Here is a 16,562-nt window from a genome sequence, read left to right as displayed (position 1 = left end):
TCCATAATCAAGCTGATGGTAAAATACATCCTGGATCCAAAAAGTTCTCAGGTGACCAATCCTATAAAAAGAACAATGACTTCCAAATTTAAAAATCAAGGCGCATTCTGACAATTGTTGCGAAAACATGCGTGCACTTTGCGGTCGTCCTGAACCACCGCAGCGGCTTCTGTACGCAAACTGCCCGGAGGTAGAACAAATCTGGAGCCGCTTTATAGAAACAGAGGGCTTAAATTAAAATGTTCCCAGCGAGTGAGCACAGTTCACAAATATGCCCCCGTAGACCTGCAGCATCTGCCCTCAACAACGCTCAGCTTCGCTGCAGCCTTCCTATCGAGCTCGGCGAAAACCTGACCAAGAGGAGATGCAAATGATGCTACAATCACGGAAAGAAAAAATAGGAAAAAACAGGGTCAGCAAACACACTTAGAAAGCTTCCAGTATGTAAGCCGCTCCGTATGCATTCCCAGAGCATCCGACTTGACCTGGTTTGGGTTTTGCCTACCGATTGTGAGACTTAAACGTGCATTCATTGCGCTGGTAGGAGGAGCAACAAGCCGAAGCCACGACATGACAGCACATTGTTATTTCCGGGGCAGGCCTTCCTCACATTCATGTCGAAAAAAATCGACTCAGATTGCCGTAGTGTGCTGGAACAGCGCTCCGACTTGGCCAAGACATTTTTTGGTTTTCGTTTTTAATGACGAAGACTGTCGCTGCACTGTACTATAGCGGCAATTTGCATAACATTCGTGAGCTTGACGTTTGACCACTGTGGAAACCAGTTCATGCCAGATTTGACAGATTCCTCTTCAAGAACTCCTGAGTAATTGCTTCCTTGAGAAAGGGATAGATGGGAGGGCAGTTTGACCTTGGCATTTGATCGCAACATTTCTAATCTTATACACTGACACAAAGTCGAGAGGGTTTGCGGCACATTTGAGGGGACTCTTTTGCGTCCCTGCAAAAAAATATGGGAGCGGAGGGGGGGAAGAATATGCAAAGGGAGGAAATGTATGGACATGCTGGAAAAACTAACATAGGCATAACGGAGACAGAATTTTTTTTTTTTCCAGTATCGTATATAGATTGTGAAGCAACTGAACCCTGAAATAACAATGGGGGAGTGGGGGGGGGGGGCTGTGGAACTGCAAATGCGTTTCCATCATGGGGGACATTTCGCCAGCAGGCATTGTGGTTAATTGATTTCTATTTGAGAATGCTGAGGTTTGACCTCTTTTGACCTTAGTCATTCCAACGTAGACAAAACATGCCGTTGGCGAGATGTGAGCTACATTAAAGCTTTCAAATACGAGTAACTGGCAGGAGACGCCATACCAACCCGGAGAAAGGTATTTGGGATGGTATTTGAGCCGTCGGTTTTGTTGCTTTTTCGTTGGATTGAATGCTCCTTCTTCGTCGGTAGAGCGGCTTCGTCGTCGTGTTTAGAGGCGACCGCGCGCGCTTCCTACAACATGCACAATGCCGCGGTCAGGGTTTGCCTTCTGATTTATTCTTTTTTTTTTTTTTACTGAACATTTTCCTGATGTCATTTTCTACTGATATCAATCGGGTGTCTATCGCGATACATCTTGATGTTGAATCATGGTCCACACTGAGGCACAGGTTAACCGTTATCCGTCTCCATGGTGATTTCATAACCCTTCAAGCAAGGGATATTTTTAAACATAAAGAGTGCGGCAACATGTCGATGGGCATATTCTTTATCCTTAGCAAAGAACAGCGATGACTACTGCTGCGAAGATTTGACGTTTCCCACCGGCTCACTTGCATGAGACAGGGCTGCCCTCTCAAAGCTGCTCATGGCCTTTTTCTTACGAACGCATGTCTGACTCCTCGGAAGGGTTGGAAATCTTGCATCACGTGTCTTTGTGAAATACGCAGTGTGGTGCATACAACTGAAAAGAAGAGGATAGAGCAATATACAGAGGACATGCGAGCGGCGGCGCTTTATTCATTCAGCTTCAGAAGTTCCATTTATTCTCCATTCACTTTTAGCGCCAGCGCCAGCTCAGGAAACCGAGTTGAGCTTATTAAATGAGAGAAGTGTTTTCACGGGAACTCCGTGCGGCCTGCATTATTAATGGGGCTCAGCCTAATCCACAGTGGATACATGTGCAGCCACATCATGACAAATTCCATGTTTTCGAGGTGATTTCTCCACATAAGCTGCTACGACGTGGAGCCCGGCCTCTGTCTGCTCATTTAAGCTTCAGCGGGGCCATTGGTGACGTAAATCAAATGTTTACACCAATAAATCCAAGAGCCATGACAAAGGTCAATCGAGTCGCGACTCATGAGGGCTAATCGTGCTTTTGGAATTCCACATTTCCCCAAATTTCCCGCAACAATGGCATTAAAAGAAAGAAGTTCCACTGCACAGTTCAGTCAAATTTGTTACCAACGTTAAGGCACCATCGGATACGCCCCCAAATGTGGACCCAAACATGTGGGGGCTAAGAAGTACAATGTCAAACTCAAGAAAGGGCTAATCTTATGATGACGGGGACCACAAATCTTTTCTCTCTAACCCCAAAGGGCCGGACTGTGTGATTTATGACGAACACACCTGCATCGGGGACACCGATTTCAATAACTCATCGTGCACAAATGTGGCGCCATTCATATGCCACCACAGCATCTGGAGTGACGACTCAAATCAAAACTTGACTAGCTATTTTTGTTTTGTTCAACTTTCCATCATTCATCCCGTTAAGTCTTCATCATTAGAATTAGCAAGACATTCCTTTGCCCCTTGTTATAAAGCCAGAGGGACCTCGATATGGCAGACCTGAAATCCCCACTCGGCAACGAGCAGTGCATCTGGGTGGGCTGTCTGCAGACTTTCATCATGGCTCACTTTACATCAGAGCCAACCCAGTCACAAGCAGCGCACATACTGTAGCCTGTTGCGGCAGGTGACGGGGCTGCCATACGGCAAACGACAGATTGAAGAGATCATCCACGCGCCGTGGCACCGAGACACGTTTCATCAAAGCGGGGTTTGCTCTTTTGAGCGGCAGTAGTATACACCGTGCGGCCACGGGCAAGGCTGCGGTAGAGCAGCCAAGACTATATTATCAAAACAAGATTTTCAAAGTAATAATCTGGATCAGGAGCATGTGAGGCCGACAAGAGAATTATGTCACTGTCTGATACTCCCTGGTGCCAATTCTAAAATGTGTACACTACAAAAAAAAAAAAAAAAAAAAAAAGGTTTCACTCTACTTTCAACATGCGGTAAATTAGCGCCGCGGCTATCAAGTATTTTGTTAGAATGGGTTGCTTTAAGATTCTCTCATTGAATAATCAGATAATGTAAATATTTTTTGCAGTTATCAGTTTTGTCCACATGGGTTTGCCATCTTCGAGCTCTAGCGTAGCAACTGTGACTTTGAATGTGTATGGCTTTAAAAGGCGGGGCCTGGCCTGGTGAGTGACATGGGTGTCAGTGAACGACGAGAGCAAAGTTGACTTCTTGTTAACTGCTCGTCTTACTTCACATTAGACACACTGCATTTCATCTTTTTCAAGTGTGAAATGATTCTAAATGTTGGATATTCTGACTTCAGACTTTTAAGCACTCCAGGCTCGCCGCAACTGCACCAACTCTTTCTGGGTTTTTTTTTGTTTTTTTTTTTGGGGGGGTGGGGGTGATCCCTGCAAAGCTTTGAGACAGAGATTTTGCTTCAACCTTTTTGGTGATGAGATTATCTGAGTTATCCGATTGACCGTGGCAAGCCCGAGAGTATAATAGAGTATGCAGGGTTGGCCGTGCCTTTTACACTCAGCGTGTGTGTGTGTGTGTGTGTGTGTGTGTGTGTGTGTGTGTGTGTGTGTGTGTGTGTGTGTGTGTGTGTACAACACTGACTCTAATGTCACATCTGCACTGTGATGTTAACATCATCCGGCATGTGCATTCGCCCTTTCTTGTAGTTTCACCGAGAACTCCACATGACTTAAAATAGGTACAGACCGGCCCTTCATTAGAACAGGGTGGGCCCAACACGGACGCTCGGAATACTCTGTACTGTATTTGGCTCTTGGTATTTATAGCCCCCCCCCGGAAAGTAAGAGTGATGCATTATGCATAAGCAAGTAAGTATAGTGCATGAATAATGGCCACAACCTGCGGCTCCCTCCTCCCCATAATTTGGTGGCACGGGTGATGGAGCAGCATTGATGTGGCCGCCCCAAGGGAAGTGAAGAAGTCACGCAAGCTGGGGTCACGCGGCGTTATTTCCACTAACCCCTCGAACTCTTGCTTTGGTCCAAATTTATAGCCCGATGTCCAAATGACTCTCATCACACAGGAGGGACAACTGAGGACTAAAAAGACTTCCACTACTTATCCAACAGGAGAAAACAAGATTGCTTTAGCTCAAGGTTCTTGCTTGCTTGCTTGGCCTACTTTGTGAGTCGGATGAAGCGCTCTCAGCAGTTTCAGCAGCAAATGGCATGAAAAAGAGGTCTTATTCCCATGTGCAACGCAAACGCTGAGTACATGAAACTGGAAGATGGAGTGGCCAAATGCATTTGTGCATTTTTTTGGGGGGGGGGGGGGGGGATGACGCAAGAACTCTTGCAAGCCTCGAATTGGACAACTTGATTTTGACAGTGAAGTTGAACATTTCCTAAATTAAAGTGCGATCTTCGTGAGGATAAACGGTTGGGAAAGCGGATGAATGGATGGATGACGACGATTGGTATAATTTCAACGGTGATAAAGAAAATGTGAAAAACGAAGGGATGTAACGATGACATGGCAATCTTAATATAGCCACGACATCGTCGTCATTGTATTACGATACTAAAAACACAACTTTGCATTGTAAATACACTGCCAGGATTCTTTGCCACGCTGAGCCAATCGGAACATATGACAACAAAATGACAGGCGAAGCCTATTTGTGTGTCATTGCTGTTCCAACAAAATTAAACAAAAAAACGAATACTTTTTTTTTTGCCAATGTCATGAGCTTTTTCTTTTCTTTTCTTTTATATCGCCAACCCTCCACACAATATCATGATAATTATCTAATTATCATATCGTGAGGTTCATATCATGATGCTTGAGGATAGTTACATCCGGAGTTGAGTTGAATTACTGTTAACGAGTAAGAGGATTCTATTCTGGACTGTGAGCAAGACAAAAAATACAAGATGAAAAGAACTGATGGGAGGAAACATTCTGGGGGTGGGGGGGGGGTGAATTTTCACCAATGCAAGGTACCATGTGACATGGATCTCTTTTCACATTGGTCACAACAATATGAGGAGGGAAAAGGATTGCAATGATACGTGACTTGGCTGAACGAGCCTGATCATGGGCAGACCACAGCATCTACTGCACAACAACATCTCCAGGCAGACGAGAAACTGTCACTGACAAACGGAGAAAATCCGTCCTCCCCCGTGCCAAGGGAGGCTTTGGACTTCCACCCTATCAACACTGTCAAGCACCTTATTTCCGGACCTTCACATTGCACTGGAACTATGACATTGTGAGCCAAGTTCTGTACGAGCTAGTAACAATCAACTTGCATGGTAATCCCAATAAAAACTGACAACAATTCCCTCAGGTTTTCTTCCGACTCGTACAATAATAGCCTGCAAATGTTGCCGAGAACGATTTGGTTTCTATTGAGGTTAACTGAGCAACGCCGTGTCCATCAGGGCGAGAACGAGCACGTCTTCAAGGCAGGGCCCAAGTGGATTGATGAGAGGCGCTGCTCTGTCCACGTGGGGCCGACTCATCAATTTGCTTTCAGACAAGAAACTTGCACTTAAAGTATCTTGGCCTCTTTACAGCCACTGCCTGGGTTAACCAACATACAGCCAAGAGGCGCTCGCGGCCGCATGAAGAGAGTTCAGTTCCGCTCACTGCACCTATGGGGCACTTATATCTCAAATTTTTGCAAATGACACCTGGCGCCTTGAAAATCTCATCAAATCTCACGGCGCTACTGTTCCAACAAGACTCGAGGTAGCCCCCAAGGACCACATGCGTAGCCCACGGGGCTGTTCTAGATGTAGCCCACCAGTGATGGGACATTGTGATTTTCTAGGAATGTTGCAGAAGTGACCATTTGAAAATGTAACCATTTGCAGAGATTTATTGCAAGAAAAGTGTTGCTTATTGATATTGATTGATATTGTGAGCAAATTTGTTATTTCAGAGGTGTATATCAAAACCTTTGCATTAATCAGTAGCCAGGAAGTAGCTGGCTCTTTCAAAAAGGCTGGTGAGCCTTGAAATAGCGTGTGTTTTTTAAATGTGGGAGAGAGTCAGATTACCTGGAGAACATGCAAAGTCCACACTGGCGCCTGGATTTGAACCCCCAACCTCAGAAGTGTGAGCCAGACATGCTAACCGCTACATCACTGTGCCGCCCGCCACTTGTCAATGCACTGTCGATCCAGTTGAGGGCAGCCAGGACTCCTAAAGGGGTAAAAAAAAAAGTTTCAAACGTGGACGCTGTCACGTTCACGTCTCTAAAAATCATAAATCTAAAGCACAGTTTGGATATAACAATATTTCAGTGTGCAAAAGAATAGAAACAGCTACCGCATAAACACTTAACAAATAAACCGGGGGCCAACGTCACGGGGTGTTTTATCCTCCTTGGGACCCCCGAAGCCCTAGCCGCACCCCGATCCCCTATTGGCTCTTCGCCCCCCGGCCTGTCTCTCCCCAATGCAACCCAATCTTGCCAAAGCACTGAGACATCATCAGACGGCACACTGCGGCGAACACCTGCATTAACAACTCCCTCGACGTGTTGCAACAACAACTGCGCGAGAGGCTCCCTCGGTTGACCGAGCACGATGCGGTAGATCCCTTGGCGGACCCTCGCGAGGCGTCCAGGCAGCGGTGTCAGAGTCGAGTCGAGGTGACGCGACCGCCTTCAAAGCACAACCGTCTCGCGTTTTTGGACACCGAGCAACGGTCCACACTCCACAGCCTTTTGTAATATTTATACACCACCAAGATGTGTTCTCTTCATCGCACTCGTTTAACATTGCACCAATACGGAGAGGACGTGAACAAATGACCCGCTGTTAGCAAGCGGGTGTCCATGACCCCCCCCCCACGCCAAAAAAAAAAAAGAACACAGCCGTACTCACGTTTTCAAATCCTCACTGTAGCTGCCCTTCCAAAAACACACACGCGCACGCACACGGATGTCTGGCCGCTTGCGTGTCGTCCGACGGCGGCGTGGAACTCAGAAGGAGCGAGGAAGAGGGAAGTGGTTGTTGGAGGCTGGCTATGGCATAAGTGCTGGGCTTCAACGAGGTTGCGATGTTATGTGCGGCAGTCGCGGCCGCACGACTTTCTGGCTGGCTGGCTCACTGACTGGCTGACTGAGGCTGGATGAGCCACGGATCGGGCGGCCTTCTTCTCCGACGCCGTGGCTCCGTGCGTCGTAGCGTTCGCAGGACACCATGGTGCACTAGCGCCATCTAGTGACGCGGAGTTCGTTTCCGTGCCTTTTGGATGACCTGTTTTATTCGTCAATTATGCATACAGAAGATGGATGATAATCTAAGAAAGGTAAAGATATGAATGACAGTTTTAGTGCTGAATTTAGAGAAACATTAGTTCATTCGTTATGGTCTTGTGCATACATAAAACGACTTCCCACCTTTCACGTATTAGATCATTTCAGACTCTCGCGGAAGTTTTTTTTAATGTTAACTGCATACTTAAAGAATCAATGACTTTATAACTGAACTGAATGCAAACTCTAAAATTACCTGTTTTAAGTACATCAGATTCAAGTCTTGCCGTCCACGTGATTCAAGTTCATTACCTTCACACAATAGCTAGGAAAGAATATGGCAGAGAAGTAATTGTTTATCACGCCATCCACAGCTATGGTTTAATGAAATAAAATGCACACATTGACACACTCAAAATATGAATCGGAACAAACCTAAAAGTAACAAGCAACATTTAGAATTGTGAAGAATCCAGACTTTTGTGGTGTTGTGTTTGAAAATTTTCTGGCTATGCCCATGCTTACTTTAGAAACGTGTTATTTGGTATAAAAACATACAATCATGGCAAAGGCAAACAAGAATGAAAACGTTTTTGTCACCTTGTGTGGACCTTGGCCACCAGGGGGAAATACATCCATCTATTTTCCTGTACAGGGTCGCGGGAAGTTGCTGGAGCCTATCCCAGCTGACTATGGGGGGAAGGCAAACTACACCCTGACCTGGTGGTCAGTTAGTTGCAGCTGTAGCGACAAACGACCATTCACACCATCACTGAGTGGGAACCGATCCTACACTGCCTGCGCACAAATCCGGCGAGTGTACCATTAATTAAACCATCAGTGACTCAATATGATACATCCCTATGGATTTACATGGAGACAGAGATGCCGGAACTCCTCAGCAGTAATATTAGCTGTTTTTCTCAGCTGATAAATAATATATAATCATGAGCGCTGTTACAGTGTCTGTCTACATGTGTTGCCTCACCGCTTGTGTTCAAATATGCGCAACACTGCCACGCCGATGCTCATTGTCAGCCCATGTCTATATTGCGTTTCTAATTATGCGTCAGCATTAGCACTAAGACAGCCGACTAGAGGCTAAGACAAGCTAAATGCATGTGTAACTCTTTTATGTGTATAGTTCGATGGTAAACATCAACTGAGAAAGGCAATAAAGGAAGCTGGAGTCATCAGCTAGAGCCAAATGAAGACAAACGTGAATTGAAACGATGGATGGATTTCTCATCATCATCATCAAGCGTAACAAATGATGACAAATGATGAGTCGTATGAAGTGCAGCACCAGATTCATTCAGTTTAAAGGGATTGTCTACTACAGTTCCATAAAATCAATGGTGTGAGGTTTTAGACTGTTAAGGTTATGCAACTTTGCCTGAGACTGAAGTCCTCCTTTAATGTCCAAGTGGCATGAAAATTGTCATCTTCCTTAAACATTAATAAGCACAAGTTGTTAAGTCATGTTATTGGTTTCCATCCAATTTCAAGAAGTCAATATCAAGTATAAGATGCAATAAAAGGAAATACAAAATATATTTTTAAAAAAACTTTTATTCAAAATGACATTCGAGGGGACAGTCACCACATATATACATTTCTCGACATGAAAAACCATTGGGCTATAAAATCCACTATATAAATTGTCCATAGAAGATAAAGGAGGCATGTTGATCCTGATTTCATTTTTTAATCATCATCATTGATTATTATCATTGCTATTAAAGCAAATAAAACCCCAGATTCACCATAACAAGAAATTAGCATATTGCATTAAAAGAATGAAAATGAAGCTGCAAATCACAATTAGGCAATTGATATTGTGAATGGTTTACCGAGTAAAAGATGCTGAGATGCACCTGTACATTTCATGATTTGAAAACGAAGCAAAATGATATTCTGCATTGACCAACAGTGATGGAGACCAATCTCCATTCTTTCATTTCTGTTCATGGACAAAAACCTCATTCACAAACATCCCGTCCAACATTTTGCCCACACACAGGCACATTACCCCGGCCTAAAAGCTGCGTATCTTCTTTTTTGTGTGGAAAAAACTCAATATCCTGTTGCGGATGTGTGTCAACTGCAGCCCGTAGATGAGCGGATTGAAAATCGGAGGAATGAGGAGAAATTCGATGGTCATGAAGTTGTGCAAGTGTTGCGACAACTGCGCCGAACCGAATCGCATGTACAACAAATCCAGCAGCACGGTCGCGGTGTAAGTGAGCAGGCAGGCCAAGTGCGGCGAGCACGTGTGCCTGAACTTTTTCCACATCTGTGTGGACGAAATGCACAATTTGATTAGGTACACGTAAGACCAACAAATAAACAGAAAGTGCAAGAAATATAGCCCGAGGTTGAACGCCACGATGATGCTGTTGGCTCTGGGCGGGGAGCAAGCGAGGTTGACCACCATCAGGTTGACGCAGTAGAGCCTGTTGATGTGAGAGCCGCACAGCTTTTTCCCCAAGAGGGATGCCGTGTTCATAAACATACAAAACAGAGGTATGAACCAGGACAAAAACACAAAGAGCGACACTCGCTGCCGCGTCATGAAAGATCGATAAGCAAGAGGCCGGCACAGAGCCACGTACCTGTCGTAAGCCATCAGTGCCAAGATGGAAAAATCATAAGTATTTGACGAGTGTATGACAAAACCTTGCAGCAAGCAGCCGGTGTATGAAATCACATGAGACGACAGGAGATCCACCAGGAATTTGGGGTAAAAGCCGACCGACCCGTACACGGCGTTGATGCATAAGTTACACAGGAAGACATACATGGGCTGATGGAGCTTCCTGTCTGCAACGATGACCAAAACGATGGTCAAATTGCTCAGCAGGATGATGAGGTAGCAGAGTAGCACAAGCACAAAAATGACGAGTCTTTGCGCAAATGGAAAATTCAAACCAGACAGAGTCAACATTGCGACAACGGAAACATTTTCCATCATAGACAATGCACGCAAATCTACCCCATCGCACACATGTAGCAGGGAGGTGCGCATCCGCCCCTCCGAACGACGCCACGCAGCGGCGGCTAGTTAAAGGCTTTTGCAGGAAAACAGCGTGACCTTTGGGACTGCGGCGGACCAATGGCAGCGTGTTGACGCCCCAAAGCCTCGACTGATGTTGGCCTTTCGTCAATCCTTGGATGAGCTGTCTGACCTCGGCGACTTGGGGCAGAGGCCAACAGGGACACTGCACTGCCAATCAAATCCAAATGTGCTTGCTTTCAATTTTAAACCACCGTTTGGAAGATGGAATTTGGAGTCTGACTGACAAAACTAAAGCGTTATTTCCAGTACGCCCGAAAAGTTGGGAATAGAATTTGCTCACAAGGACGCAGCCAACATTCTCTTTTTTAGAGGAGGCTCAATGGCGCCACTTTGAAGAGTTTAGGAAACTCGCCTGACAGAAATGAGCGATTGCCATAACTCGGCACAGATTTTTACAGTAGTTTTAAAACACGTCAGATGCTATCGAGCCAGCCCGTTGATGCTTTCAGCTGCTGAATCATTTCTGCTACCATTTTTTTTTTCCATTGAGAGGAGTTCTGGTGCTGTTTGTTTTGGGGAATAACACATTTATCAACCGTAGCAAATAGAGCATGCGAATAGAGTGTGCGTATTGTTGTTGAGAGAGTTGATGATTTCAGAAAAGTGTTGTTGCCTCGCGCTTACTAACCCTTTGTTCAAATTACAAAGACATCAGCCCTCACCTGCCAACGGCGCATCACACACTAATTTATTTCACAAGGTGCGTACGTATTTCGGCGGACCCTGGACCACCGAAAGCACTTTTTTGGGCTGCTTGTCATTGTCACAACGGACTTTTTTTGTGAAGCTAGACCACATTTTTTTTTTCTTTCTTGGAAAAGTCAACAGCCTTTTTTTTTTTTTTTTACAAGTATTGGATGTTTGGTTTCCTCGTGTCATCGGGAAACTAAATTGTAATAGAGCATCTCCTTGGCAACAGCTCATTTGGGCTTGATTAGTAAAATACGCTGCTCCGCGGCCCACAGCAGCAAAATTGAAATTATTTTGAGGACCACCCGCTGGCCCTCAGGGCCCAACTTCGGGCTGCAGCATCCTGGTTAAAATTACTTATCGCGATCATAGCTCATAATGATGTCACCTGTTTTCTGAGTTGGATCATGTAACGTTTCCAAACTGAGCCACGAGTGGTCATTACCTGAGGCCTCAGCAACTTTGACATCAATTTCAGTCAATAGCAAAATGCCTTGCGGATCTGGCTGCTTATTTCATGCCGTGTTTTGACAAGTGGGCCCACATAGGACGTATCATGGTAAAGAAAATGTTTGACTTGACCTTGCCTTGTCATCTAAATAATAACAGTGGTCGTTTCTCGCAGAGGATAAAGAATACTGCATATGACAATGAGTACTGTTATATTGTCTGTCTCGATGTGTTCCTCCGACATCCCCAAAACATGAATGCTTGATTCAATAAATACGTTCAATGGAGCGAATGTGACTGCAAAAGGTTTTTTGTCTGTACTGAATGGGCCGAGATTAGCTGGCGACCAATCTGGGATACGTTCCAGCTCATGCTTTACCCAAATTAAGACAAACGCTATTGGAAATTGAAAGAAAGACGGAAGGATTTCTTATCGTCATCATAAAGTCGTCGCAAATGATGAGTCATATGAACTCCCAGCAGTGGATTCATTCAGGTTCAAGATATTGTCAACATGTCCATGAAATCATTGACATGAAGCAATGCAAATTTAGCTGACAGGGGAGGTCTGACTTATAGTCCATGTAGCATGCCCTCTCAAACAAGGATGAAGCTTTAGTGATGATTTTTGCCGTTTATTTGTGAGCAACATAGAACCACAACCGTGGTCTGATCACCGCAGGAGCTGAAACAGAATGCACAACACATACAGATAATTAACATAGATCACGTTCTACACTAAATATTAGCAAACGTAAGTGTTCATAGACATAAAATGATTACAAAAAAAAAAAAACACTTTTCGCATCTTCGGAGGGCCTGCCAGCGTAAAAGTTTGCGTTTGGTATGACTCCGGAACAAACTCTGGCCGTACTTAAGACGTCAAGTTACTTTTTTGCGAACCGCGTTAAACAGGAAGCGCTACACCGGAAATATTCAAATGCAAATTTCGAAATAAGATAATTTCATGACCGCTGTGACAAAAAGATTATGGTTATTTATAGTCCAAATGGCATGACTTGATTAATATTGAAGATTGTATGTTGTTGTCAGACTCCAACATTAAAAAGTTGGCAAGCACAGTGGGTGGTTGGCATAGTTCTCAACAAATGTGAATGTGTCATTTGTGATGTGTAGTTTATTGGAAAAGGAGTTCTTATTCAACAAGACTGACAATGAAAATGAGACATTTCTTCATTGAGTAACATTGCACAGCGTCACTGAATACTCCCTTGTATTCGACAGCTATTCTCCGTTGAATTACAAACAAAACGTGCGAATTGCAACATGAAATCATTTGAAAAGTGAGCACTGCGCAATTAAACTCAAATAATACAGATCCACTTCAATGAATTAGCACATCACTGAAAACTGAATTCATTTCCGTAGATCAATTTTTAAAAAAAAGTCAAACTTGCAGATTATTGAATTACGAACACACAGAGTGAATAGTTTATGATACAATATTTTAGTCCTTATTATTAAAGATAGCAAAACCTCGAAATTCAAGATGTCAAGAAATAAGCATATTACTTGAATAGAATAAAAACCAAGATGATATTGACTCTAGAAATTAGTCCACATTGTGAAAGGTATTCATCTACTTTTCACGACTAAAATAAATCAATTTTCTGCCATACTCAAATTTATTTAGATGAGCCTGTATATTTCATGATGCAAAAACAAAGCACAGCAAAATGATAGTCTGCACTGACCACTAATGGAGACCACGTGAAATAACCTCCATTCTTTCATTTTTGTTTCTGGACAAAACCCTCATTCATAAATATCCCATCCGACATATTGCCCGCACGCAGACACATTTCCTCGGTCTAAAAGCTGCGTATCTTCTTTTTCGTATGGAAAAAACTCAATATCCTGTTGCGGATGTGTGTCAGCTGCAGCCCGTAGATGAGTGGATTCAAAATTGGAGGAATGAGGAGAAATTCAATGGTCATGAAATTGTGCAAGTGTTGAGACAACTGCACCGAACCGAATCGCATGTACAACAAATCCAGCAGCACGGTCGCGGTGTAAGTGAGCAGGCAGGCCAAGTGCGGCGAGCACGTGTGCCTGAACTTTTTCCACATCTGTGTGGACGAAATGCACAGTTTGATCAGATACACATAAGACCCACAAATAAACAGAAAGTGCAAGAAATAAAGCCCGATGTTGAACGCCGCGATGATGCTGTTGGCTCTGGCCGGGGAGCAAGCGAGGTTGACCACCATCAGGTTGACGCAGTAGAGCCTGTTGATGTGAGAGCCGCACAGCTTTTTCCCCAAGAGGGATGCCGTGTTCATAAACATACAAAACAGAGGTATGAACCAGGACAAAAACACAAAGAGCGACACTCGCTGCCGCGTCATGAAAGATCGATAAGCAAGAGGCCGGCACAGAGCCACGTACCTGTCGTAAGCCATCAGTGCCAAGATGGAAAAATCGCAGCAATTTGACGAGTGTATGACATAACCTTGCAGCATGCAGCCGGCGTATGAAATCACATGAGACGACAGGAGATCCACCAGGAATTTGGGGTAAAAGCCGACCGACCCGTACACGGCGTTGATGCATAAGTTACACAGGAAGACATACATGGGCTGATGGAGCTTCCTGTCTGCAACGATGACCAAAACGATGGTCAAATTGCTCAGCAGGATGATGAGGTAGCAGAGTAGCACAAGCACAAAAATGGTGAGTCTCTGAGCAAATGGAAAATTCAAACCAGACAGAGTCAACATTGTGACATCGGAAACATTTTCCATCATAAACAACATCAACACAAGCAGACAAATTCACCACATAAGAAATGTAGCGGGGAGACGCACATCCGCCCCTCCGAACGACCCTGCGCAGCGGCGGCTAGTTAAAGGCTTTCGCAAGAAGACAGCGTGACCTTTGGGACCGCGGCGGACCAATGGCAGCGTGTTGACGCCCCAAAGCCTCGACTGATGTTGGCCTTTCGTCAATCCTTGGATGAGCTGTCTGACTTGGGCGACTTGGCGCAGGGGCCAACAGGAACACGACACTGCCAATCAAATACAAATGTGCTTGCTTTCAATTTTAAACCACCGTTTGGAAGATGGAATTTGGAGTCTGACTGACAAAACTAAACCGTTATTTCCAGTACGCCCTAAAAGTAAGGGATGTCCGGCTCCCGATACATTTTCAAGTCTGTCCCTCCTCTTCGCATTTTCTCTCTCTGTCGGAATTTCCCTCCATTGAGATTATTAAGGCCTGATTATTACCCTCTGGGGTCTTTGAGCCGGGTTTACCTGCAGACTTTGTGGCCATTCCGATGGAAATAATTTTGATCCAAGATGTCCGGCCAACTGTTTACATGACGTGAGCTCTTCTGATCTGGCGTTTAACGTGGGCCATTTTTGTGCACTGAATCAGATCCGCCGTTTAACGGCCTCGTGATGCGTGCCCATCACGTTATGTCAACCTGATTCATCAAAAAGTGTATTTAGCACAGTAGTTGCGAATGTTTAGTGTTTCTCCCATTGCGCAAGACTGTCATAAAAGTCATCTGTCTGAGATTGATGTTCGTGATCAGGTTGGCAGATGCTACAAGGAGGCCTTTGCCAATGTTTGCCGTAACCAAGTGGGTGGACGGGATCTTGAGGAGAGCAGCAACGGAGATGAAAACTGACTGACCGCAATCAATGCGACTCTTTGAAGGCCTTTAAGGGTTAATCAAGGTATTCACAAGGCGCAGTACTTGCTACTTTCCTGTAATTTGTTCAGTTTTTTTTGTATAAAATTTGTCTACGTGCAACTTGTCAACGTTGCCGTTTTTTGAAGATGATCATTTTCTTGAAGTTGCCCAGTTTTGCAATGAAATGACATCAACGACCTCATTGGAAGACTTTTTCAATAAACGTCAGATTTTTTTCCACAAAATATGCCTCTTCGATGCATAATTGACATGAACATAACGAGAAATGTAAAAAAAAAAAAAAACTGTTCTGTGGTCATTGTTGAAATTATTGTTGATGTCTCATACACGACTGTTTTTTCCCCTCTCTTTTGAAGCCAGCTGTTTAATTTAATTTCAATTGGACTGGATATTTACATTCCGTGATTGAGGAGTACTGTATACCACAAGACCGAAGCTTAAATGGAATGAATGTCAATAAGAATAAGAAAACCTTTATTCATCTCACGATGGAGAAATTCCTAATTTACAGCAGCAAAATTATGAAAGGAAGAAAGTAATAGAACAAAAAGTATAATGAAAGTATACTGGCAGAATATGATTCTGCTTCTATATTTTGATTTGGGGGGGCCGTGGGGAATATTGCTTCTATTCACAGGCGTTCTGCAAATTGGATGGTCAACAGGTCATTATCTGTCCCTATTGCTGTCCCTTGAGAACAATTAGTAGCACAGTGCTCTCATAAGGGGCCCACTCTACAATAACAAACATGTTTATCAGTCTGACAAGTTGCTGAGGCGACTCATCAACAAACCCTGATCATGATGAACTCTGTTTACACACTTTTATATACAGTATATACACATACGGTGGGTATATTAAAGTCCACACGCTGGTAGCCAAGTTTTTGTGATTATAAAAATATTTTTCCATCACTTAATCTGTGTTCACACTCCAGCTCATTTGTGATTTTTTTTTTGCCCATATGTGACATGCATCTGATGTTTTTTCACGCAATGTGAATTGTACAATTCCGATTTCTTTCTCAAATCCAACCCAGGCCGCTTCGTATATAAGATATAAATCAGATACGTATGTGATGCGTCTGCAGTATGAGAATGGTGGTCATCGCTGCAAATGGTGAACTAGTTCGAGAGTC

General features: G+C 44.1%; 2 protein-coding genes across 2 annotated transcripts; both read right to left on the bottom strand.

The window, feature by feature from the left end:
- Nucleotides 1–9,087: 9,087 nt before the first annotated feature.
- LOC109512308 (olfactory receptor 49-like) lies at nucleotides 9,088–12,601 on the bottom strand. The gene is made up of 2 exons (XM_019863921.1): nucleotides 12,542–12,601; nucleotides 9,088–10,749 (listed from the first exon to the last, which is right to left on the bottom strand). The coding sequence occupies exon 2, from the start codon at nucleotides 10,549–10,551 to the stop codon at nucleotides 9,562–9,564; it is 990 nt and encodes a 329-aa protein (XP_019719480.1). The 5' UTR covers nucleotides 10,552–10,749; nucleotides 12,542–12,601; the 3' UTR covers nucleotides 9,088–9,561.
- LOC109512309 (olfactory receptor 1D2-like) lies at nucleotides 12,365–14,726 on the bottom strand. Its single transcript, XM_019863922.1, has one exon. It carries the CDS (start codon nucleotides 14,517–14,519, stop codon nucleotides 13,575–13,577), a length of 945 nt encoding a protein of 314 aa, XP_019719481.1. The 5' UTR covers nucleotides 14,520–14,726; the 3' UTR covers nucleotides 12,365–13,574.
- Nucleotides 14,727–16,562: the final 1,836 nt, after the last annotated feature.

The sequence above is a fragment of the Hippocampus comes genome, unplaced genomic scaffold, assembly GCF_001891065.2.
Source record: "Hippocampus comes isolate QL1 unplaced genomic scaffold, H_comes_QL1_v1.1 scaffold313, whole genome shotgun sequence".
Classification (NCBI taxonomy): Eukaryota; Metazoa; Chordata; class Actinopteri; order Syngnathiformes; family Syngnathidae; genus Hippocampus; species Hippocampus comes.
The sequence above is the reverse complement of the archived record's forward strand: the minus strand, read 5'-3'. Positions and strand labels throughout refer to the sequence as shown.